Here is a 20,492-nt window from a genome sequence, read left to right on the forward strand (position 1 = left end):
ACCACCACCACGATCATTTGCTAGCCGTCTTGGAAAACTATAGTTTTTTAGACTTGCTTCTTTTTTACTTCCTTTCTCTTCTTCCTAAACCCCGTTTCGTTTCGTTAAAGAACCCTCTCTCCTTTCTTCCCGACTACATCCGTTTATACGCACACACACATGCCCACCTATCAGCGGTTACGGCTCGTCCTACTGTCGCTTGTTTTAGTCAGTGTAACAGCCCTCGTCTACCGATGGCATTCCACAAATGACCAACCATTGCGACCATTAACGACTCCAGCAGAACAACAGCAACAGCAGCAACAGTCAGCAATACAGCCGGCGTCGTATGACAGAAACGACCCTCGGATAGCCAAAGTATTAGATAACATTGACCAGAAATACTGCGGGGGGCCATGCAGGTTCATGCTTCCCGTATTTATCATGGAACAAGGTAAATCGATATTTTCTCTCGTATGGTAGCACACGTTACTAAAATTATTGCATCATATACAATACATTGTATTAGAAAGCAAAGCTCAAATGCATTTCAGACAACTTGCATTCATGGCCGGCATGTTGAATCGCACCATTGTTCTTCCCAATGTCGGTGGCTCCCGACTGGGTGCCTGTCTCGAGCACGACTTTACATTTTATTATTCCAAGGCGTGGGCACATGACAATGCAGAGCATTTCTCACATATCTCCTTGGACAAGTTTTCCGCATGGGTCAAGGAACGTAAAGCCGTCGGCTTTCCCAGCACATCCCAAACCTTCCATGTCCATCTAAGCGCAGACCATAAACAGATCGGCGAAACTAACAACTGTTTCGCGCCTCTCATGGATTCGACCGGTTGGCCCGACAAGAGCATTTATCTTCACGACAGTGGCAATGTTCGCCGTCGCAAAAAGTATCAGAAAATCTTTTATGATTTCTTTACCGAGAAGGAGGAACATAGGGTCGATAGCGACAACGCACCTGAAGTTATGAGCGTCTACTATGATCGAAGGTATGGATTACACATTCGAATAGCTTTGAAGATGAATGAGTAAAGCTCACCGCATACTGTTGCTACTATTGCAGATTCCCATTCATTCAACACCCTGCATCTGAAGAGCCCATCCCATACAATGAACGTATCACCAACATGGCTGACGAACTAGCCACCAGCTTGTCACCTTATCTGGCTGTCCATTGGCGAACCGAGCGCGCTGAACCTGCCGAAGCTCTTGTAGGCTGTGCCGAGTCATTGGGCGAGCTCATCAAGGACCGTTCTGGACAACTTGGCCTCACAACTCAACCGACATTTTTCCTCTTGACCGATTATCCGCACATCTTTGACCCGTCATTTGTAGACCAAGCCGTCAAAGACAACACGACAGACACGCTCAAAAAAACCGAAGGCGAGGCGGGCTTTGTTCCGGCATCGGCATCGTTTTCGCCAGACTCATTGACGATCTATCACCATCGAGCCATCCATTACCTGTACAGCAATTTTCAAGTGACGGTGACGAGCCTAGAAAGCGACATGACTGATACGACTAAATCACCTGCAAATTGGACTGTGCTACCGGTATCAAAGGACTTGGCGAACCATGACAGTGGTGTCCTCGGAATCATTGATAAGCTCATGGCCATTCGTGCAGATCTATTCATTGCCGGTAAGCCTGGTGTGTGTGCACGACGAAGCAGCTTTACCGGTCGCATTGTCGATGAACGTATCGCTCGACGAATAGAAGAACTCAAAGATACACAACAATGGATGGATGACGATTCGATCGAAGAATGGACTGATTATTCACGAAAGGGGTCTGGACGCATGAAAAATATCATTGAATATTTTGAGTTGTAATAATAACAATATCATTAGCCGCCATTATGTCATGTCCTCTTCATCTCACATCGTATAATATCGCCATCTCCACCACCAATTGCCGTTCTCTTCTTCTCGAATCGTTTATTATGTTTAAATTGTATTTTTCTCATTTTTTTTATTGCTTCGGGACTACCGGTCGATAATACATCGTTGTAACATACTACACATATACATATGAAGAAAAAAAATGAGTATACACAGATCCTTGTACAATAAACCACGCTTTGTATCTCCATTTCTCAAAAACAAAAAGATGTATGGTTTGTTTCTACCTTTTTACGATAACGTGTGGTGGTTGACAGTGCCATGACATTGTCTTTGATAGAACTTGCATATAGGTGGTTCAGGGTAACATGGTTGGGTTCTGGTAATACCGAGTTGTCTTCGTCGCTAAGGTTTTGAGAGTTCAACAATACTTTCTCAAGATGTGGGGGTAAAGAGGGCGGCTGTTGTTGATCCCATTCCATGGCAATGGTACTACTATTGCTAGTGCTGCCTTGATCGCATCTATTATCATTCTCTTCTGCGGATAGGGATTTAGCGAGTGCCAAAAGATCTGGAGGGATTTCAGACGTGTATTCGCTCGTAGGTGTAGATGATCGTGATTGGATATCTATTCGACACACAATATATATCTAAGAGATCTTTCCGTGCATTTCTTCTGCTGTCGCTATCATATCATTACCTCGAGCTGTGCTTGCACTGCTGCCTCCTAATTCATCAAACGAATCTTCGTTTTCATCAATCACTTGCAGATAGTTGACCAGGTTGCCGTCTGGATCAGTCGCGGTTTCCATTTCGTTTGAGCATTTCCATTCATCATCAACAATGAATTTCAGACGGTGGGTTCCAGAAGGAAGTTCTAATACGGTTGCAAAATCTTGTGTGCTACGGTTTAACGCAGATTAGTAACAAAATTTCTCATTATTGTTAATAAATGTGTCTATAATCTTACCTCTTGACAAGCTTGATCTTGTGTTTCCATCCATTAAATGTGCCCGTAACATAAACACTTTGTCCTCCCTGAGACCAATTTATGATTGTTGGCACACCTGAAAAAGATCATCATCAGCATAAATGACTATATATGTCTAACTTTCTCCATTTCCGATTTCTGATAATAATGACAATATTATTAATAAGTATTATAATAATAAATTACCTTTGGATTGGTGGACAGTACTTCGATTCCGGCTCAGACGCTGTTGCTGCTGCTGTTGTTGTTGCGGAAACTGCTCTTCCTCTATTTCTTGTTCTCGGTTGATACTCATCCCGCGCGTGCGATAATATGGTCCTCGAACAGAGTCGCTTCGATGGTGTGAGGAGGTCGACGAAGATAAGGAGCCGCCATACCATGGGCTGGCGTTACCCGTGCTAGATACCCAGCCCGATTTTCCTGTTGATAGCGGTACTGCTTTTGTTGCTGTGGTGGTTGTAGTAGTGGGAGTACTGGTGGTGGCAGTGGCAGTGGCAGTGGCAGTTATCGGTGACGCAGAAGGATCGTTAGGTGAAGACGGTGGCAATTCCATATTGGTATCACCACTAGGGGTTGTTGCTGAAGGAGGTGCACTGCTGTTATGATCGCTGTTATTATCAGGCACAGTCGTTACTGATAGTCGAAATGGCACAGCATGGCGCTGTTTATGCGATGAGGAGGAAGAGGCTGCGGTGGTGACAACGGGTGGTGCTGGTGAATGTTTTTCGAATTGATACCCACTAGTAGCAGAGGTCACTGACGACGATGCTGTGGCTACCTTGGTATTGCCAGATCCATTGCTTGCTCGATCGGAATCGTTTTTGGGATTGTTTTCTGTGGAATTCGAGTTGCCCATGGCTCTTCTCTCCCTGGTTATTGTCTTAGATAATAAAGGTGGGGTTACAAGATATTCTTGGATTGAAAATGCGCCGATCTCTTGCTTACTGCTGCTGATAAATTGATTTTTTGTTGGGTAGTGGAATCCACTCATGTCTAATAAAGCACCCAAAAAAGTGACTCATTCTTTTCTATAGTAACAAAACAATCGACCGTGAGCTGATAGTAAGCCCATATACAAGAATACATGCCTTTTTCTCGGATCTACAGCAGAAAGCACTCCTCATAGGTACACAGAACATGAAAATGATAAAGATCGACAAGGGATAATGAAGCCTTAAAGTTTCTTTCCTCTCTCGCCCTCTCTCTCTTTCCAAGACATGGGCAAATCGAAAGGCTGTTTTTAATTTTTTAAATGTATGCGCGAGCGTGCTTACATGAAAAATGTTGAAGGAGTTTGGTGATGGGGGAGGTGGGGAATGAAGAAGAGCAACAACAACAACAGCAACAGAAGATCCGTTTATCAATTTCCTCCTTCCACCTTTTGAGATGCTGCGGAAGTGGTTGCAACTAACCGAGGCTGACGTGGGGCCGTCTTTGACTTATCTTCGTCATCCTTGAGTTTATTTTGGAACTCTTCCCGTGCGCGATCTTGCCACCGGTGCTGCTCTGCGATATCATGTATCTTGAATCCGAAAATACGTGGCTCATAGCGCTCAAACGATTTGGTGGGCATGTAGGATGGATGGACTTGGAAAAGCATGTGTGGGAACGAGGTACCGAAATAGGCGCCATCAATGGATGCATGTCGACTCGACTTTGGGTTGTAAATATCTTCACATCGTGGACAGTACAGCTTGACCGTCTTTGTTAGTGGCACGTCCGATAAGCCTACAGGCAGCAATGGTTGCAGGTTGCAAAGCACGCGAGGACAACGGCCGAAATCTGCCTTTTTGTACTTGTCGAGCTACGCATTTAAAAGATTACGGACTATTAGTCCCTCTCTCCATAGTACACGATCCTTTCGTTCTTTCTCTTCTTTTTAGGTGCAGGTCTGTGTAATGAGGGGAGATAATGTACCATCTTAGCAAGCCCGCGGGTAGTGATTACGAAACGAGCATGGATTAAACCGTACAAATGTCGTGCAGCCTTTTCAATCTGTTCTCGTGCCTTATCGCTCAGAGATTCCTCTTCTAATTATATAGCATAACATGATAACAGTGAGTAACGTACGTTTGTTTCGAAACGGCATCTGTCGAGCATTATTTACCCAGATTGTCAGTGATCATATCCAATGCTTCAGCATAATATTGTTGCACTTCTTGGCTCAGGCCAGTCAGATTGAATCGGTCCAAGATATAGTCTTCGTCCACCTCACAGAAATACTCGTTGCCTTTGGTTTCCAAAAACCAATCAATCCAGTACTTTGCATAGTCGCTTTCTGTTCCACTGCTCATGTCGTCCACTAATATACGCGTTTTCAGTGTTAGTATTACAGCTTGTATACATAGTACGTCTTCTTTCCTCTCAACCATTCTTTTGTTTTCTTACTTGTTGATAACTTACTCTTGGGCTTTTTACCAGTCGATTCCGGTTGCGATTCGCTTTGTTCGGGTAACCTATAAAGTGATGATTAGTTTCAGAGAGAAAAAAAATTACTGATTATTATAAAGACAAACAGCGATCTGCAGAATCCACGAGCCAATGCTTAATGATGATAGTAACGACTATCAATGGATTCATACACAGTGCGTTAAGGTTGTTCACCCCAGCCTTCCCCAAGTGGGAGAAGGAGGGCGAATCATCTGTTGATCGAGACAAAGAATGTCGAGACACCAAAACGTACACATGCTGACCGCTGTCGTTTTTTCCATTTTATAATTCACACCTTTTCACTTTGGCTACTTGAAAGGGTTTTCGGAGGGCGCGAGATTCGCTGTTGCAAAGAAAAGAGAGGGAGCTCTATAAAATCTCCAAAATCTTTTCGTAATTTTGTGCGTGCTGTCTGGCGGACCAGAAAAATCGCCTATTTCTCTCCTCTGCCGGAACTGCGTTAAGTGGCTCATTCGGTGTTGTACCATACTGCTACATAGCAAAAAGTTGTCGACTTAAAAACTTAGTCAGATGTATGAAAGTAGACGTGTGTATTATATGTGCTGGTTACGGACTTTAGGTCTCTATTGGGTTGATGCTGCTAAGTGCTGATGTCATGTAGTATCGTTATTAGAACCGAGTTAGCGAGGCAATGATGGAACATTCAGCTCAAATAATTATATGGCAGTAACTTTTATACATAATTGTAAAATAGCTGATATCATCTCAAATTTATAAAACAGATTTTGTTCGTGGTTTTTTTAAATGGGCGTTGTTTCGTGAGAGCTGCACTATCTGCGATATAACTGGCTCTATCTGATGCATTCTTAAACATCTTCTCCGTTGATAGGTTAAACCAAGCACATAACCTAATAATTATAAAAAACCGTAGATATAGCAATAATGAACTATCTTATTATTTAAAGTTTTTTTTATGCTGCTTCCAAAGCCCTGGAATCACAATATAGCTCTAATGAATTTAGCGTTTTTACGCGGTAAATGCTTGTGACAAATATCCCTGAAGAGAACAACAACAAAGCGATTACCAGGACCAGGTAATATGAAGAGTATACTGCGACAAGACCACTATATACATAGCTCCACACTGACTCGACAACCATGCATTAATACAAAACCAAATGTTTGTGTGTGTATCGTGACCATGTAGAATTTTTTTCTCTGATCCAACGAGAAGATAGCACCCAATTTGTTTACGCACAACATACATGTACAAAATAAACGTACAGACAAGGTCGTGGAATTATCTCGTCTACCGAGGTTAATATGTGTGGCTCAAATGATCGCCAATTTGGGCGTTACAAGTCAGATATCAGCCATACATGATGTACAATAACCTTTCATGGTTAATGTTTTTAATTGCCAGTGGTACTAATGCTACTAATACAGTACATACAATTTGTTTACAATCTCAATTTTATTTTTCGAATGATGATTCTGATAGACTAATACAGGGCACATACCAACACGCATATATGGCATTGAGCGTGAAGATGGCTTTATATTTGTTGGACCGAGGGTGGCAGACGTATATGCATAAGGATAAGCGAAATATTTTGCTTGCTCATACATGAAGGGCATATAGACATTTTCTCTTTCATTGGAAAGCACAGCTGTTCCGAAATAGCCTCCTTTGCGAGGAAACGTAAAGAAACACACATAGTAGTCGTGGAGGTACCAGCAAGCGTCTTGCAACAGTCTATACCACCAAGCTGCTTGTGGTTAACTTACTGCCATACAGTCGAGAGGCGTCATCATGCATGAATAAGTCTTTCAACCAATACCATACTACATTGATCTCCAATTCGTCCAGCTTTCTGTGCCCAAATTCGTTAATCCAAAAGATGGGTTCGTTGGCGAACAAGACTAACTGACATACATATATGGTCGCCGTGAAAAATGCGATATCGACCATGGACTTCGTTCAAACGGACAAAAGCATAGCTGCGTCTCAGCTATTGTACTTCGTCGATCTCTGTATGTTTACAGATTTACGATACTGTACGTCACTAGGAACTTACGTATATAATAATTATAATGTGATCCTGTCAGTGCTTGCAGCAGCACTATTCACACGCGTGGGCCTCTTCAAATAAATAAACAACAGAAGACGTTATTCTTTTTCATTGATGAGAGAAGATATCAACACCACGTAAATATGCGTAAAACTACAGTAAATGACATGGATATAAAAAACTATGATGTAACACTATTGAAAAAAAAACTTCACAATTTTAATCAAGAGCATTGTTCCCACAAAGGTCTTGTATTTGCTGGCTTTTCTTTTTATCGTTATTAGGGCTATCGCTTTCCTGTTTTCGTTTTCGAGATCGTCGCAGCTTATATCATATAATGTTTTATGTTTAGCCTTGCATGTCTCTTATCGATACGCTGCAAATAATTTTGTGCAATAAATCAAACTTACCATAGGATTATTGATCAAGGTGTAAGCCAAAAACCAGCGCGTTTTGGCTCGTGAAGCGATGGGGTATTTATCGTTAGTAGTAGTATATGCAGCTACAGCGCCTGATGACATTTCTGGATCGCGCTGATGCGCTGGACATGATTTTACGTCTTTCTCAGGAGGTGTAAGACATGGTAAAAGGCATTCGAGAAATACGAGCATGATCGGATTATTGTATTCATGCTCGGCTAGTAGCTGGTTTCATGTTTCGTCATGTTTTTGAGTTAGTTGTCATAGATTAAGGGCAAATTGGTAAATTTGTCTATACTGCCTATAAAGAAAATCCGACTCTTTTATTATTGTCATCACGTACCATGCCGCAATAGCCAACAAAGCCTATCATATCATGTATTAATCCAGCAAAGTTAGCGAGTAAAATAAGAGAGAAAGAGAGAAGAAAAGTAATGCTAAAAATAGCAGTTGATAATGTATAATTTAACTGAGAAAAAAAGTGACATTACCTCCATCACCACGACGCACTGACCATGTTTCCGCATTTCGATCCACACGTAAACTAAACAGTGGATATCGCAAGACCAATTTCAATGTCCGGATAATGTAGGAAGTCAAGGCACGCGTCATGGACGTAAACATCATAAAGTACCAATAATGAAGAAGAGGAGCACGGTTCTGAAGACTGAATCGAGTTCCACTCTTGATAAATAGCATTCTAGTTATGCGTTTTTGGATTATTTGAACGACAAACGCAATAAAGAAACTCATCACGAAGATACCATAGCCAACGCGTTGTAGGATGGCATCCCGTAGATGGTCAAGCTGGATGAGCATGGCAATCCCGGTACCGATCAAAGATACTTCAAGCATAAAATAAAGCGTGCCTGTGAACCCAAACCCAACGCATACTCCAAGGAAGCGGATAGCATCATCAAGATCAATACTATAGGAGAAAAGAAGTGAGAAGCTGTCATTTGATTCCACTGCTTAGACATTGGAAAAAGACGATAGTATACTCGTTATCCTTTTTGCCTTTGAATAGGAGATAATTGCCACGCCGAAGCCGTAAAATATCTTTGGTCGTGCGTCGTAAAATTCCTAATGCATAAATCATACAGACTGGAGGGTTTTCGATAGCGTCATGAGTCTATTATCTTTCAAGTACTGGTAGTACATTCATAATTGTGATTCTTACATCCACCGGCACCAAGTGTGGCGACAAAAACAGCGATCTGCATCAGCATGAATGACTTGACTGCAAATGTCATGGGATCGGGATGATACTGCAGTTGTGTGAGATAAGGTGACCAAGCACAAAGATGCACTGGAACGACTCCCCCGACGCCCACCATCTGAACAAGGAGTACAGGAATCTATACAATTAATACTTTGTAAGTTAAAAAAATGTTGCTCAGAGACAAAAGGAATAGGAAAAGATCAGCAAATTTCTGTTTTCTCACCAATTGGGCTAAACAGTAAAGTAAAAGCGTGAGCGACGCCTTTACAGCAAAAGGAATCCTGTAAAACAAAACCACTATGTATTCAACATCTTTGCATTGTACATATGTGCTTTACTATAGTCATAGTCACAATGAAAGAATGGTCAGGAACTTACCGAACATATTTATCAGTTCCAAAAAACCAACGTACGGTATCCATACTCAACAAACGATCCGGAAATTGTTGTTGCTTATTAGTCGAAGTCAGCCAATTATAAACTCGTAAGTACCATGTTCGGCGTATAGGAGTACTCTGAAAGTCTCTATGTCCAAATAGTTTTCTGACATATTGCTCCTCTATATCAGACACCTCCAGAAACTTCAAACGACACAGAGTGCATGAACGAAACGTGAATATGCGAATCAGGAAGAATACAACAATTGTTGTATAGGCGACAATAGCTGGTGCTGCAATAATAATGCTGAGTACGAGAAAGGGTACATCGCGCGCGTAAGTGATGACAAAGGAAGGTAGGTCGATAACGACACGAAGACCAAATAGCACTAGCGTTGTGTAGAGCCCGAGCAAGTTGGCCGTACGGGATCGATAGGTTGCTGAGTAACAAAGAAAAACCGGATAAAAATATACAGCGTACAGGAAAAATGAAAGGAAGAGCTCTAATGATCAAAGCGACAAAGTCAGCTCTCAGCATTTTGCCTTTTAATTCTTCCGGTAGCACATCATGGCGTTGGATCCTACCGATAATCTTTGCTGCCCGAGGAAGCCACTCGTCAAAAATACTTGATTGGGAGTTGATCAAATTCCATGCTTGGCTGAATATGAATGAACCTTGTTCATGATCGTTATCATAAACCATATTAGACAATCGGGATGTGTTTTTTACCTGTCAGATGAGGCTTCAGTACTTACCGATAGCAATGAAGATACACAAGTTGAGTGGGTGAGAGGGCTGACGACAAAGAAACCGAACAGGACTTGTTTATTAATGTGGCAAGTTAGGATAAAATAATTCTTTACTTGGTGAAAGACATCTCCTCGTTTTCTAGTTCAAAAGAACAGCATTGCTGCTCATTACAATGTGACTTACGGAGGAAACTGAAATGAAGACAGTACAAAAGTCATTACTGCGAAACATGCCGGTACGAGAATAAAGTTGACAAGAGCTAGATACTGCAAGATTGTCGCCACTAGCAATCAATTGTACGTATTGTGTTAGTGTCACCTATCCATTACTGAAAATGGCACAGGGTACCGTCACTCCTCATAGAAATATCTCATGCTTACTTGTTGAACAAATTTTCGTCACAGTAGCTTTAGCCTTGTCTACATAAAGGCCAGCATATATATATGAAAAGCAAAGGGGATTGGCACGAGATCCGTACAATGCGATTTCCTACATACGGAAATTCTTATCGTGAGTAGTGCAATAATGGTGGATTTGAGCGGAAAAAGATACAAGTCACTAACAATATATCGTGTGTGTGGTGGTAGCGTGACATCTTCAACCAAACGATCATTACGAAGCACACCGGTCGAATAGTTACCCAAGAGATGCCTATTTGCGTCCCGATACTGATAAGTGATGATCACTGCTCGGTCAATTGCAAGACCATAGAAGATTGATTGCTTGTCGGCCATTTCCACCGAAGGCAATAGAGTAAAATTCTGTTCGGGTCGAGTTAATAAAAAAGATCGATAAATATAATCTTTTTTACAAAAGTTTTGAGAAGAAGCCCATCATCTTACCATGGCATGGTCATCCGTCATGTAGTGCATATATGCTCCGTTGACAGCAATTGTTTGTACAAGAGGAGCATCGGAAATACCTACTATCTTGCCGCCGGTTTCTTCATAAGAATCACCATCATCTTTGAACACACTACCGGCCGGTTTCCAGCGATTAGGAGCACAGCATCCACCCACTACGACATTATTGCCATTTCAATATGAGAAAATCTTTGTTGTAGGTCTAATTATTTTCTTCCATCATTTTTTTCCAGTTAGCAAAGGCTGCTCCTTTTTTTCCACTACTTACCACTGGCAACAGATAGCTTTGTCTCCGTTAACGATACATTGACTTTATAATGGACATTAGTATTGTTGTATAATATTGTCTTTTGGTCACTATATACAACAATAAGTTAATATTAGTACCATACTGCTGTGGATAATAAATCCAATCGTCGGATTGGTAGGTTTGCCATCCATCATCATCTTGGTTTATTTGTTGGCATAAGCCATCCTTGAGCAAGTTTGCCTTCCTTTTATAAAGCAGACATAAACATAGCAGTGACATATCGCTGTGTTAGCCAAAACTATAAGGATGTGGTAGATAGAAACTATACAAATGTAGCCTACCCATTTAACTTCTCCCAGCATTGAGTAGTAAAACCAACTAATGCATATAGAGAATAAGCAATAGGTTAGACAATGAGTCTACCCATTCTGTTAATCTTTCTTAACAGACCTGCATGAGCCAGACGAGAGAGCCATATGGCTATAACCAGTATTATTATCAAAATCATCATCAAGTAGAGAAGCTAACTTAAAGAGTGAATGTCGGCTCATATATATATAGCTTCATGGTGCATACGATCAGCAAGTAGTTTAAAAAGGAGGGAAATTGATTTATGACAACCGAAACTGCACATGTCCTGCCGCTTCTGAACCTCCGACAGGCTGCCGTGGCTGATTATTTCGAGTAACACCAACTTTTTTTTACACTTTTCCTGCAACGATACATAAATCAATAAGTGTTGATTCCAATGAGCCGACCCCAAAACAGACGTGGTCCTGCGAAACCAAAAAACGAAAAACCGAAGAAAAAGGCCAAAGATCCTGAAACATTTGACGATTTCCTTACAGGTAAAAGGAGAACAAGGAATGGAGAGCATAATCGTAGACTGTATGAGTGCGCGAAATAGATCGTGTCAATTTATATTGAATAAAAACTTCTGTCCAATCTACGCTGCTGCACTCCCGTTTATATAGAGGGAATCGCGTTTGAGGAACAAGGTGAACGATATCGAGAAGGTGACCGTGCGCAGCGCAATTATGAGCGAGCAGCAACTATGTACGGCAAAGCTCATTCCTTGAACGATCAAGACGCGGACTGTCTTTACAACTGGTAATTGTCCTCTACTAAGAGAGAGAGAGAGAGAAAGTACAGTAAAATTGCAAAGCCATGATTTACTGATATGTGTTGGAGTTACCACTCAATAAAGGGGACGCGTGCTGTATATCCTGGTTGGATTCTATCCTGCTCATACAGTACCCGAGGAAAAACTAAAGACGTTGGACGAGGCGATTGAAAAGTTTCGACGTGCATTAACGCTGGATGGTAACAAGACAGATGCTCAGTATAATCTTGCACAAGCTTTACATCTGCGCTCGGAAATCCTGCAAGACACGACCGAGATAGATAATCAGTACATGCAATCGGCTATGGGTAATGTATCGATATCAGTAATTAAGAGGGGGTTGGATCGCACAGGCCATACAATTGCTCTTATTATACAAATCAGCTCTCATCTAACCAATCTGACGTTACGCACATGGGAACGACAGCGTTGCAGGAAGCAATTTCGCTATTCGAGGCTGTTTACAGCCTTCAGGAAAAGGATTTTGACGATCAAAATAACGCCGGCGAAGCACAAACCGAAGAACACAATGAGGCACACCACGACCACGTATACCACGACGACCATAAGCATGATGACAAACAAGATAAAGTAGCGACGCAACCTGATGAATTTGCAACAGTGACCGAAGTTGAGCCTACTACCGCTTATTCCCTGATTGAGACACTAGTATCCATGTCCGATACAATGACAACCATGGCAGCCATGCTTGCATCATACCAGTCGTCCATCGACTTGTTCAGCAAATCGCGTTCCAAGCTTGGTATTGCCGAGAAGTGGCTCGCAGGCACATCGGAAGACGACAAGGAGCACAAGCAAGCACGCATCCAAATCAACCTAAAAGAAGCCCAGAACTTTTCAGCACAAGCAGAACGATCGTTTTTGGCATCAAAACGCGTCGACCATGATCTATTCCAACAAGCCATCGGTCGACTAGACGAGGTCATTCAACAGCTCGATCCTCGACACGTTGAAACCATGTGTGATCGAGGAGATGTGCTCGGGTCTTATGCCGAATTAATAACAAAAGAAGAAGGCGGGAAGCCAACTGCAGATGTATGGCATAACTACGCACAAGCGGACAAGTCTTTAAAAGCGGCACTGCAGATCGAAAGCAAGAACTTGAGTATATTAAACAAGCTTGGCGACTTGAGTATAGCTCGGGCACGACTTGATCTTCCGGTGGCCCAGCGGAACAAGGCGCAGTTATTAAAAAACGCCGAGTTCTATTTCAAGCAAGCAGTGGACACGGATCGTCAAGTGCTAACAAGCGGGTATATTGGATGGGCGTACAGCGCATGGGCACTTGAGGAATGGGCACAAGTTGCTGACAAGAAGAAGGCTGCAGCAAAGATCATAACTTTGTGGCTTGGACGAGGAGGCTCTGCTGAAATGTTTGGAGATATTACTGAAGACACTGAAACAGTAGATTCCAAGTTCATCGAATGGGTCAACGAGGAGTTCTTTGAAGAAGAGGAGGGTAGCAGCGAGGAAGAGTAAGACTAATACAGCAGCCGCGCTGATAGTTTTTGTACCCGATTAGACTTTAGAATTGTCCCTTTTGCGGCAATATTTGTCGGGAAAACTTTTGCTCCATCAATCGCTCCATAAAAAAGCCATATGTGATGCATGTACAACTGAGACTATAAATTTTATTAAGGTTTCTTTGTAATAATGATATATGAGAGAAGAGAAAAATTACTAAAATATGAAATGAATACAACGAACGAAAGAGAGATTAGTAAGAGAAAGAGTATATGTAGGCAGGGAAGGTTATATTTGGTGTATACGGAATTTATGGCAACTTGCCCATAGGAAGCAAGAAATAGGAAGATTCCTTGGTAAGCATCCCAGAAAGTGCGTTGTACCAAGCGATCACAGAGGTGATAACGCCAAAGGAACCAGCTGCAACCTTAGTAGGGATGCTGCTGTTGTACTCGGCGGCAGCGAGCAAGATGAAAGTGACGAGCAAGGCGAAGAATAAAAGGACCATGCCGATTGATGAACGGTGAGAGGCAATCAACAGCATAGCAGTCACGATGGCCCACGAGATCAAATAGATAGTCATCGAACGCTTAAATACATCTGGTTCCGAATCAGCATATGCACCTTCAATATTAGCACCAGGGATGAAGATCAAAGCATAGGACAACCAGAAACCACCGTAGCTTGAGAAAGCAGTGGCACCAAAAGTGTTTCCAGTTGCGAATTCCCACATACCAGCAAGAAGCTATTTGACAAAGTAGAAGTCAGTTTATCTGATAATAAAAAAAGTTCTACCCAAATTCGGATACCGGCAATGAAACATGTAGCCACGGCAGAGAAAGATACACAACCATGACAACCAAAGTATGTAGCCATGGTGACTATGTGAAACAAAGCGGTAGTTATAGTTACCTGGACGAGACCACCATAGAAGAACGCCAAACCAACAACAACATTGCTAGGGCTGCTTGCTGGGAAACCAGCACCACCGTTGTGAAGAGACAAGACAAAAGTGGTGAGAGCGAAAGAACTCAGCCCTAAGGGTCCGGGATTTGCGATAACGTAGCGTCGAGCAACAGCGGGTGGAGGCGCCTGTTGTGGCACTTGAACCTTTTCAAGGTCTTGAGGTTGCTCAGTTGTGGACATGGTATTTTTCAAAGAAGCAAGTTAGAGAAAAAAAAATGATTAGTCGGTCCTTCTGCCGTGGTGTCTTATATAATAAAAGCGCTCTCGAAAAATTCTTTTTTGGGTTGGGCAGCCAATATAAACACCGAACACCGTGTGTAATATGCGGCCTCTACAACTTATTTTCTGTTTCAAGCTCTGCTTCTTACTCCCCTTCCCCCCGCCCGAGAACAGCCCATCAAATACCACAAGATGTAAGTGTATGTGAGTGTGTGCATACTGTACGCACAGCCACCATATAACCTTACATGGCCGTTATTAATCTGCTATACATCAGTCTGCTATGGGTGTATGTGTGTATGTCCTCGGATGCAAAATTCTGCAAAACAGAAACTGTCTATTCTTCTTTTCCCCACATCTGGGCTTATTAGCCGATTTGATTCGTATCTTTAAACCCCAGAATGATGAGTGGCACAAAGTGCTACTATCGGAGCTTACGCAATTGGACCAGTCCGGGGCACAGGCAGAAGGGGCACCGAACGAAGTTTGGGGTTTGTGGGAAAATTGATTTGCGGAAAAGGATATCCGTGTCAAAATAAAGCCTCCATTTGTCCCCTTTTCCCTTTTCTTTTGGGAAATATTTCACAAAAGCGAATACGATAACATATAAGGCGTGCATCGTTTATGTGAGTAAGGTGTAGCCGGTACCACGTCAATCCATTCCATGTAATGCATCAAATCTGCTCCAGCAAAATAAAAAAAAAAAGGCTCACTTGAATGTTCTTCCGCGCCTTGGTCCCAGCGGTAAAAATTTGAGGGGCGTTGCACACTCAAAGTGGACTTCTGGAGAGACGCACCATTCACCCTCCACATCGGATCAATAACCCCGCCATCCACCCGCTAATCAGCCTGCTGATGTTGTAATCCTTTTTGTGCGGGGAAGCAATGGTGTGCTTTGTCAGCATCTAGTTTATTAGCACGACCGGAAAGTTTGCTTTTGTCATATCTTCTTGAACGACCAATGTTTCGAAAAAACGATGCTGCTGTTCCGTGAGAAGTTCTGCAACGATTTTTAAGGTTAGCCATCTTTGCAGAAAAAAAAATACATTTTGGAAAAACATGGTGTAATTTTATGACCCACCTTTCTCGTCTCATGCTAAGTAAACAGCCATCTCTCCTTTAACGATAACGTGATTATTGTGCTGCTCTTGTTATGCAAGCACGACGTGTGGCTGATCGGTTTATAACGCTAGAGTATAAACCGCGTGATGATTGTGTCGGTTGTACGAGACGCATATGACTGGTTTTAATGTTATCGATTATCTTGGTTGCATACATATACTACGCATTGCCTCATTTGCCGCCCTTCTCTGAGCCCTGCTTCCACATTGAAGGTTCTCTAACTATGCTTTAAGGTAAAGATATTGACGATGTATTTCTGGCCGACTTCGCCCTGTGTGTGTCTTTGGCATAAATTCCCCCCGCTCCACTCCTTTATTGTTTTTCTTTCATTATCATTAGCAACCTCTTGTACTCACCTTTGTCAAACATAGATCGCTCCTTGGCTGTTTAGTGATACGTTGCTCTCCTTGTTATTTTACTTTTCAATGCAAGTGAAAGATAGCATGAAACATTCGGGCGCCAGAACTTTATTTCGTGCTTTGAAAGTTCTTAACATGTGTATATCGCTGTGCTGTACAGTACTATTAATACAACCGTCGATGCAAGTTTCACGCATGCTATGCGTCTTTTGCTCTTGAGCATGATGCACCATCATACAGATTACAAAGGTAACATTATAACATCTAAGCACCGACAACGATGACGCACTGCATCCATGCTTTAGTTGGGTATTAGTGCCGTTAAGTGAACGAAGCGTGCTATTCTGCCTGCACTTGATATTAGACGTACGGAAACTTTGTGACCAGTTGGTTGGTTCGCAAATTTTTTCTTCCATTGAAGCAGTACAAACGTCATACTTTTTATGACACATTTCTTTAAATGGTAGTTTTCAAAGCAGTTGCATATGTACAAGAATTGTACAGAGTACTTCTTGTCGACGTCGTTCTCATTCTAAAGCCGATGGTTTCCGCCATTACTGTTTCTAGGCTTCTCGTCGACGTTGCAGTCTTGTACAAATAAAGCCCCACCCGTATGTAAATTTACACATTAGAGGCAAAACATAATACTCGCCGTTATAGCCAAGTCACACCAACAAAAAGACGAAATCGAAGATACCCCTCTCAATAAAACTCAGTGTTTCGCCTTTCAATAATAACACTTCACGCTTCTTTGTCCCCATCACCAATCATCCCGGTTAGTTTTCGCTCTGTGATATTGATTTAGTAAGTTTCAAAACACTAACCTTGTTCCCTTTGCTTCCGTGACCACTCTCTATCTGTAGTAGGGATCAGCCTGTGATTCGGGCCGCTTTAAGAATCTTCCAACTTCTATATGATTCTGCAGTAATAGTGACACCATTTTTTGAAGCTATTTTAAGGATCTGCAACAATAAGCAAGCATTGACACTTTAGCTTTTTAGTGGGGATTGAGCTTACAAGTTGTTAGCTTCTACTATGTTTAGATTACTCGCTCGTTATTATGTGTGTGAAGTTGCTCTGTTGGAAATTGTGAGATTATACTAAAACGTAGATACAACGTTGAAGAAGTATATCTAGCTTATAACATTCGTTCTAATTGTATAAAGGTTAGTGATTTGTCATCAGCGTTCTTGTTTTACAAACTCCCTCGCCTTATAATGGTAGTTAGTCGTCAATATGCTCTACTTATTGATGAATTATAGAGTAATCATACAATGTAAAGCACGACGGCTCATAGTGATACTGGGTTCACCAATATCATACTACTGTAGCTGTTGCTTCTGCTGCTGTTGATTGTTGATATATCCGTCAAGTAGGCCGGTACGTCTTGGTACTTGACGTTCAAATATTTGAGTCTAGGTACAGATATAATAATAACAAGAAGACATTAAAAGATTTGACAAGCGCGCTTCCTCCTAGCTGAGCCTCCCTTTCGGTATGATCCCAAAATTGACAGAAACCATGAAGCAAACTCACTCATTGATTGTCAAAGCTTTTTGTGCCCAAATAATATCACCCGTTTGAAGCTCATGCTCGATGAAAGCTCTTGATGTTTTTTGTAGTTCGTCAATCATTGTATGTTTCACTTCCTATCATATAAACATTGCCACCACAGATCCATTATAATAAAATAAGCAAAACTTTCTAGCGACACCCTCTCTTTGCCTATCATTTTTACACTATTTGCCTCATAAAATTCGAGTTATGTATTGCTCGCATTTCCAACCATTAGTTTAATCACGACCGCAAGCGACTAAACAGCATACTTAGGTTTAACAACGATATGATCCACGGGGCTTTTGTATTATTATCCGTTACATGTATGATAAAGAGCATAAATATCCATGTCTCACTTGTATCGTTGCAAGGTATATATAAATTTGTCATCTCCACTTACTTTGAGGGTTGCGTTTCAATGTCAAAGTATTTGATGAATATGATATCCTTTCAATCAAGCATTAAGTTGACCTTTCCCTGGGGATCCGCCATATTGTATTGAGTTGCTGTGCTTGTTACTTCGACATCAATAGCTGCTTCAAGAATAACCGAAAGAAGAAAAAAACAAGAAGAATACAAGCGCTTGACAGATTTTCTTTATCACAGATTCTGCTGCTGGCTTGCCTTACCATTACATACAAACCAGCTCACTCCGAGTGTATGTATGCTGATGCTGCCAAAGGAGACTAGCCCATGACGAGTATACGTTGCTGCTAGTAAAGTAGAATCCTCCATCCCGATTGTATGCTGCTGCTGATATAGTATAGAATCTTCGATCACGAGTATATGCTGACTGCTGCTGAGCGTCACGAGTATACGCTGCTTCTGGTAAATTAAGACCCTCCATCTAAGGCTCACGTCCTTTTGCAAATGCAATCATTTTGGCAACAGTTTCCCTTATGGTGGTATTATTATTGTACTCATCACTGTTACTTTCTTGAGCTCACAAGACTTTTTTTCTGTGTCTTTATTTATTCCGCAAGTTCGTAATTGTGAATACTCGCTGTTCATGAAGCGAGCTACTAGTATGTCACTCGTGAAACCGGCTCTAACTTTTTACAGCAAAATGGTATATGAAGCATGTCTGAAGTAAAAATTGCATGGTCCATATAATATTAGTGACTTTGCCTTATCATACCGAGAAGGCGCTACGCCTATCAAACGACCTATCAGAAGCACATTTAGTTGCTGATAGTGAATGTGTAATGCAGACTAATACATGCCTCTTATGGATTGTCAGTTAAGCGTGGAAAACTATTCACCCTTCTCAGCATTGAACGTAATCTCCTGCAGTTCGTTTGCTTTTCTTTTAAAGCTTCCCAAGGCCAGGACAAACCCCCAAGTAAGTGGATCAATACGAAAGCTTAAAAGTAAACCCAATACAAGTACACCATGATAAAACTTTCAACATAAATGTAAGACTGATCTAAAAACTTCAGCAAGTTCTGAACGAAGTAAAAGCAGCTGAAGCGTCGGATTGGATTAGAAACTGGGACATTTATTGGCGCGTCAAATAGCGGAACTTACTTGCAAAACATCGATCGAACCTTCCCCAGCAAACCACATGGAGATCAAAAACTTGGGTGTTCAATGTAAATAGAAGCGCTGTTCTTTTCCAAAGGGGCATTTCACTTCAGTTTACGCCCATGCTATATACCTGTAACGCTATCGGATGACTTCCAAAATGTTTATACCGGATAGGATAAACATGGTCACACAAGAAAAATAAAGTTTATCCTGCAGGGATAAAAGAAAGGTCTTCCAAAAAGGATTTTATACCGAATAAACTGTTTACTCACTTATTCGTTTGATTCGCTCCAAGCTTCTTGGTAAACGCGTCTAATTTGACTTAGTTGTACTTCTGAAACTCGGTAGTTATGTAATTTGAATATTATATATAAAATCATTCGACGTTGGGTGGCATCTGTACTAAGAGGTAAGATATAACCTCTGATTTATGATGACTGAATTGATCGCATTCCCCATTTAATGGCTTGTCGGTTTCTTGTAATAACACCATACCAACGGCACTGGTTTCTGTCGTACTCGCGGCTGTTCATCTTCGGAACCTTAAAAATCTTGGCAGTGACATGGCAGCAGATCGCGGGAAGCACAATCAGCAAGAAGCCGGTAGCCTGCAGGCGTTTTTCTCGAAGAACTGTAGATAGGAGTGGCTCGGTAATATTAGAATCATGCGATGATCCAGGGCAGTTGTAGCTAAGTTAAGCTCAATTGTCAGTGATCCATTCATACTAGATAGCAATGTGACATGAAGTAAAAGTAAATTAGCATGACACCTACTTGATCCAGCATATGCGACCATTCGGCGTGAAAACAATGTCCTGTGCTACATAACAGTCAGACAGCCATCCATTGTAGTACGCGTCTTGAATATTGTTTTCGCCTGGATTCTCGATTCTTAGGTTGAGTCCATCCACGAAACCGAATACACGTTGCAACGATGGTTCGACATGCTGTATGATT

At 41.7% G+C, this 20,492-nt stretch overlaps 7 protein-coding genes across 7 annotated transcripts; 2 read left to right on the top strand and 5 right to left on the bottom strand.

The window, feature by feature from the left end:
- Window positions 1-159: 159 nt before the first annotated feature.
- On the top strand, window positions 160-1,832 carry BDB00DRAFT_792912 (uncharacterized protein; the record flags this gene model as incomplete). Its single annotated transcript, XM_053121167.1, has 3 exons — window positions 160-433; window positions 509-989; window positions 1,064-1,832. The coding sequence occupies 3 exons, from the start codon at window positions 160-162 to the stop codon at window positions 1,830-1,832; spliced, it is 1,524 nt and encodes a 507-aa protein (XP_052973403.1).
- A 15-nt stretch (window positions 1,833-1,847) lies between these two features.
- BDB00DRAFT_894066 (uncharacterized protein) lies at window positions 1,848-2,906 on the bottom strand (the record flags this gene model as incomplete). The annotated part of the gene is made up of 3 exons (XM_053128500.1): window positions 1,848-2,469; window positions 2,542-2,744; window positions 2,812-2,906. Coding segments are annotated over 3 exons (672 nt in total), but the record flags the coding sequence as incomplete, so codon positions are not given.
- A 1,066-nt stretch (window positions 2,907-3,972) lies between these two features.
- BDB00DRAFT_151366 (casein kinase II, regulatory subunit) lies at window positions 3,973-5,403 on the bottom strand. Its single transcript, XM_053116249.1, has 4 exons — window positions 5,236-5,403; window positions 4,940-5,134; window positions 4,750-4,862; window positions 3,973-4,636 (listed from the first exon to the last, which is right to left on the bottom strand). Coding segments are annotated over exons 1-4 (753 nt in total). The 5' UTR covers window positions 5,237-5,403; the 3' UTR covers window positions 3,973-4,192.
- A 2,038-nt stretch (window positions 5,404-7,441) lies between these two features.
- On the bottom strand, window positions 7,442-11,878 carry BDB00DRAFT_965478 (retinol binding protein receptor-domain-containing protein). The gene is made up of 17 exons (XM_053129783.1): window positions 11,628-11,878; window positions 11,519-11,555; window positions 11,315-11,421; window positions 11,196-11,237; window positions 10,907-11,082; window positions 10,628-10,825; window positions 10,445-10,553; window positions 10,248-10,347; window positions 10,070-10,134; window positions 9,899-9,988; window positions 9,315-9,816; window positions 9,160-9,217; window positions 8,895-9,072; window positions 8,206-8,607; window positions 8,058-8,080; window positions 7,706-7,939; window positions 7,442-7,619 (listed from the first exon to the last, which is right to left on the bottom strand). The coding sequence occupies exons 1-17, from the start codon at window positions 11,686-11,688 to the stop codon at window positions 7,515-7,517; spliced, it is 2,487 nt and encodes an 828-aa protein (XP_052973406.1). The 5' UTR covers window positions 11,689-11,878; the 3' UTR covers window positions 7,442-7,514.
- Window positions 11,879-11,880: 2 nt separating this feature from the next.
- Window positions 11,881-13,800, top strand: BDB00DRAFT_965479 (uncharacterized protein; the record flags this gene model as incomplete). The annotated part of the gene is made up of 4 exons (XM_053129784.1): window positions 11,881-12,025; window positions 12,152-12,287; window positions 12,385-12,608; window positions 12,728-13,800. Exons 1-4 carry the CDS (start codon window positions 11,926-11,928, stop codon window positions 13,798-13,800), a joined length of 1,533 nt encoding a protein of 510 aa, XP_052973407.1. The 5' UTR covers window positions 11,881-11,925.
- A 146-nt stretch (window positions 13,801-13,946) lies between these two features.
- Window positions 13,947-14,962, bottom strand: BDB00DRAFT_856036 (GPR1/FUN34/yaaH family-domain-containing protein). The gene is made up of 2 exons (XM_053125766.1): window positions 14,698-14,962; window positions 13,947-14,530 (listed from the first exon to the last, which is right to left on the bottom strand). The coding sequence occupies exons 1-2, from the start codon at window positions 14,929-14,931 to the stop codon at window positions 14,096-14,098; spliced, it is 669 nt and encodes a 222-aa protein (XP_052973408.1). The 5' UTR covers window positions 14,932-14,962; the 3' UTR covers window positions 13,947-14,095.
- A 4,766-nt stretch (window positions 14,963-19,728) lies between these two features.
- BDB00DRAFT_856041 (uncharacterized protein) lies at window positions 19,729-20,164 on the bottom strand (the record flags this gene model as incomplete). Its single annotated transcript, XM_053125767.1, has 2 exons — window positions 19,729-19,937; window positions 20,055-20,164. Coding segments are annotated over 2 exons (240 nt in total), but the record flags the coding sequence as incomplete, so codon positions are not given.
- Between the last annotated feature and the right edge of the window lie 328 nt (window positions 20,165-20,492).

This window comes from Zychaea mexicana (genome assembly GCF_025766255.1).
Source record: "Zychaea mexicana strain RSA 1403 chromosome Unknown BDB00scaffold_152, whole genome shotgun sequence".
NCBI classification, from domain to species: domain Eukaryota; kingdom Fungi; phylum Mucoromycota; class Mucoromycetes; order Mucorales; family Lichtheimiaceae; genus Zychaea; species Zychaea mexicana.

Excerpts from the sequence above, each read along its gene's own strand:
- BDB00DRAFT_151366 (XM_053116249.1), bottom strand. Across the intron at positions 4,863-4,939 it reads TATGATCACTGACAATCTGG|AAGAGGAATCTCTGAGCGAT; the intron begins GTAAATAATGCT and ends CTATATAATTAG. Across the intron at positions 4,637-4,749 it reads CCCGCGGGCTTGCTAAGATG|CTCGACAAGTACAAAAAGGC; the intron begins GTACATTATCTC and ends TTAAATGCGTAG.
- BDB00DRAFT_965478 (XM_053129783.1), bottom strand. The coding sequence starts at position 11,688 with ATGATGATTTTGATAATAATACTGGTTATAGCCATATGGCTCTCTCGT. Across the intron at positions 9,989-10,069 it reads GTGTATCTTCATTGCTATCG|GTTCATTCATATTCAGCCAA; the intron begins GTAAGTACTGAA and ends ATCATGAACAAG. Across the intron at positions 9,218-9,314 it reads GGAACTGATAAATATGTTCG|GATTCCTTTTGCTGTAAAGG; the intron begins GTAAGTTCCTGA and ends TTTGTTTTACAG.
- BDB00DRAFT_856036 (XM_053125766.1), bottom strand. The coding sequence starts at position 14,931 with ATGTCCACAACTGAGCAACCTCAAGACCTTGAAAAGGTTCAAGTGCCA. Across the intron at positions 14,531-14,697 it reads TCTATGGTGGTCTCGTCCAG|CTTCTTGCTGGTATGTGGGA; the intron begins GTAACTATAACT and ends TTTGTCAAATAG.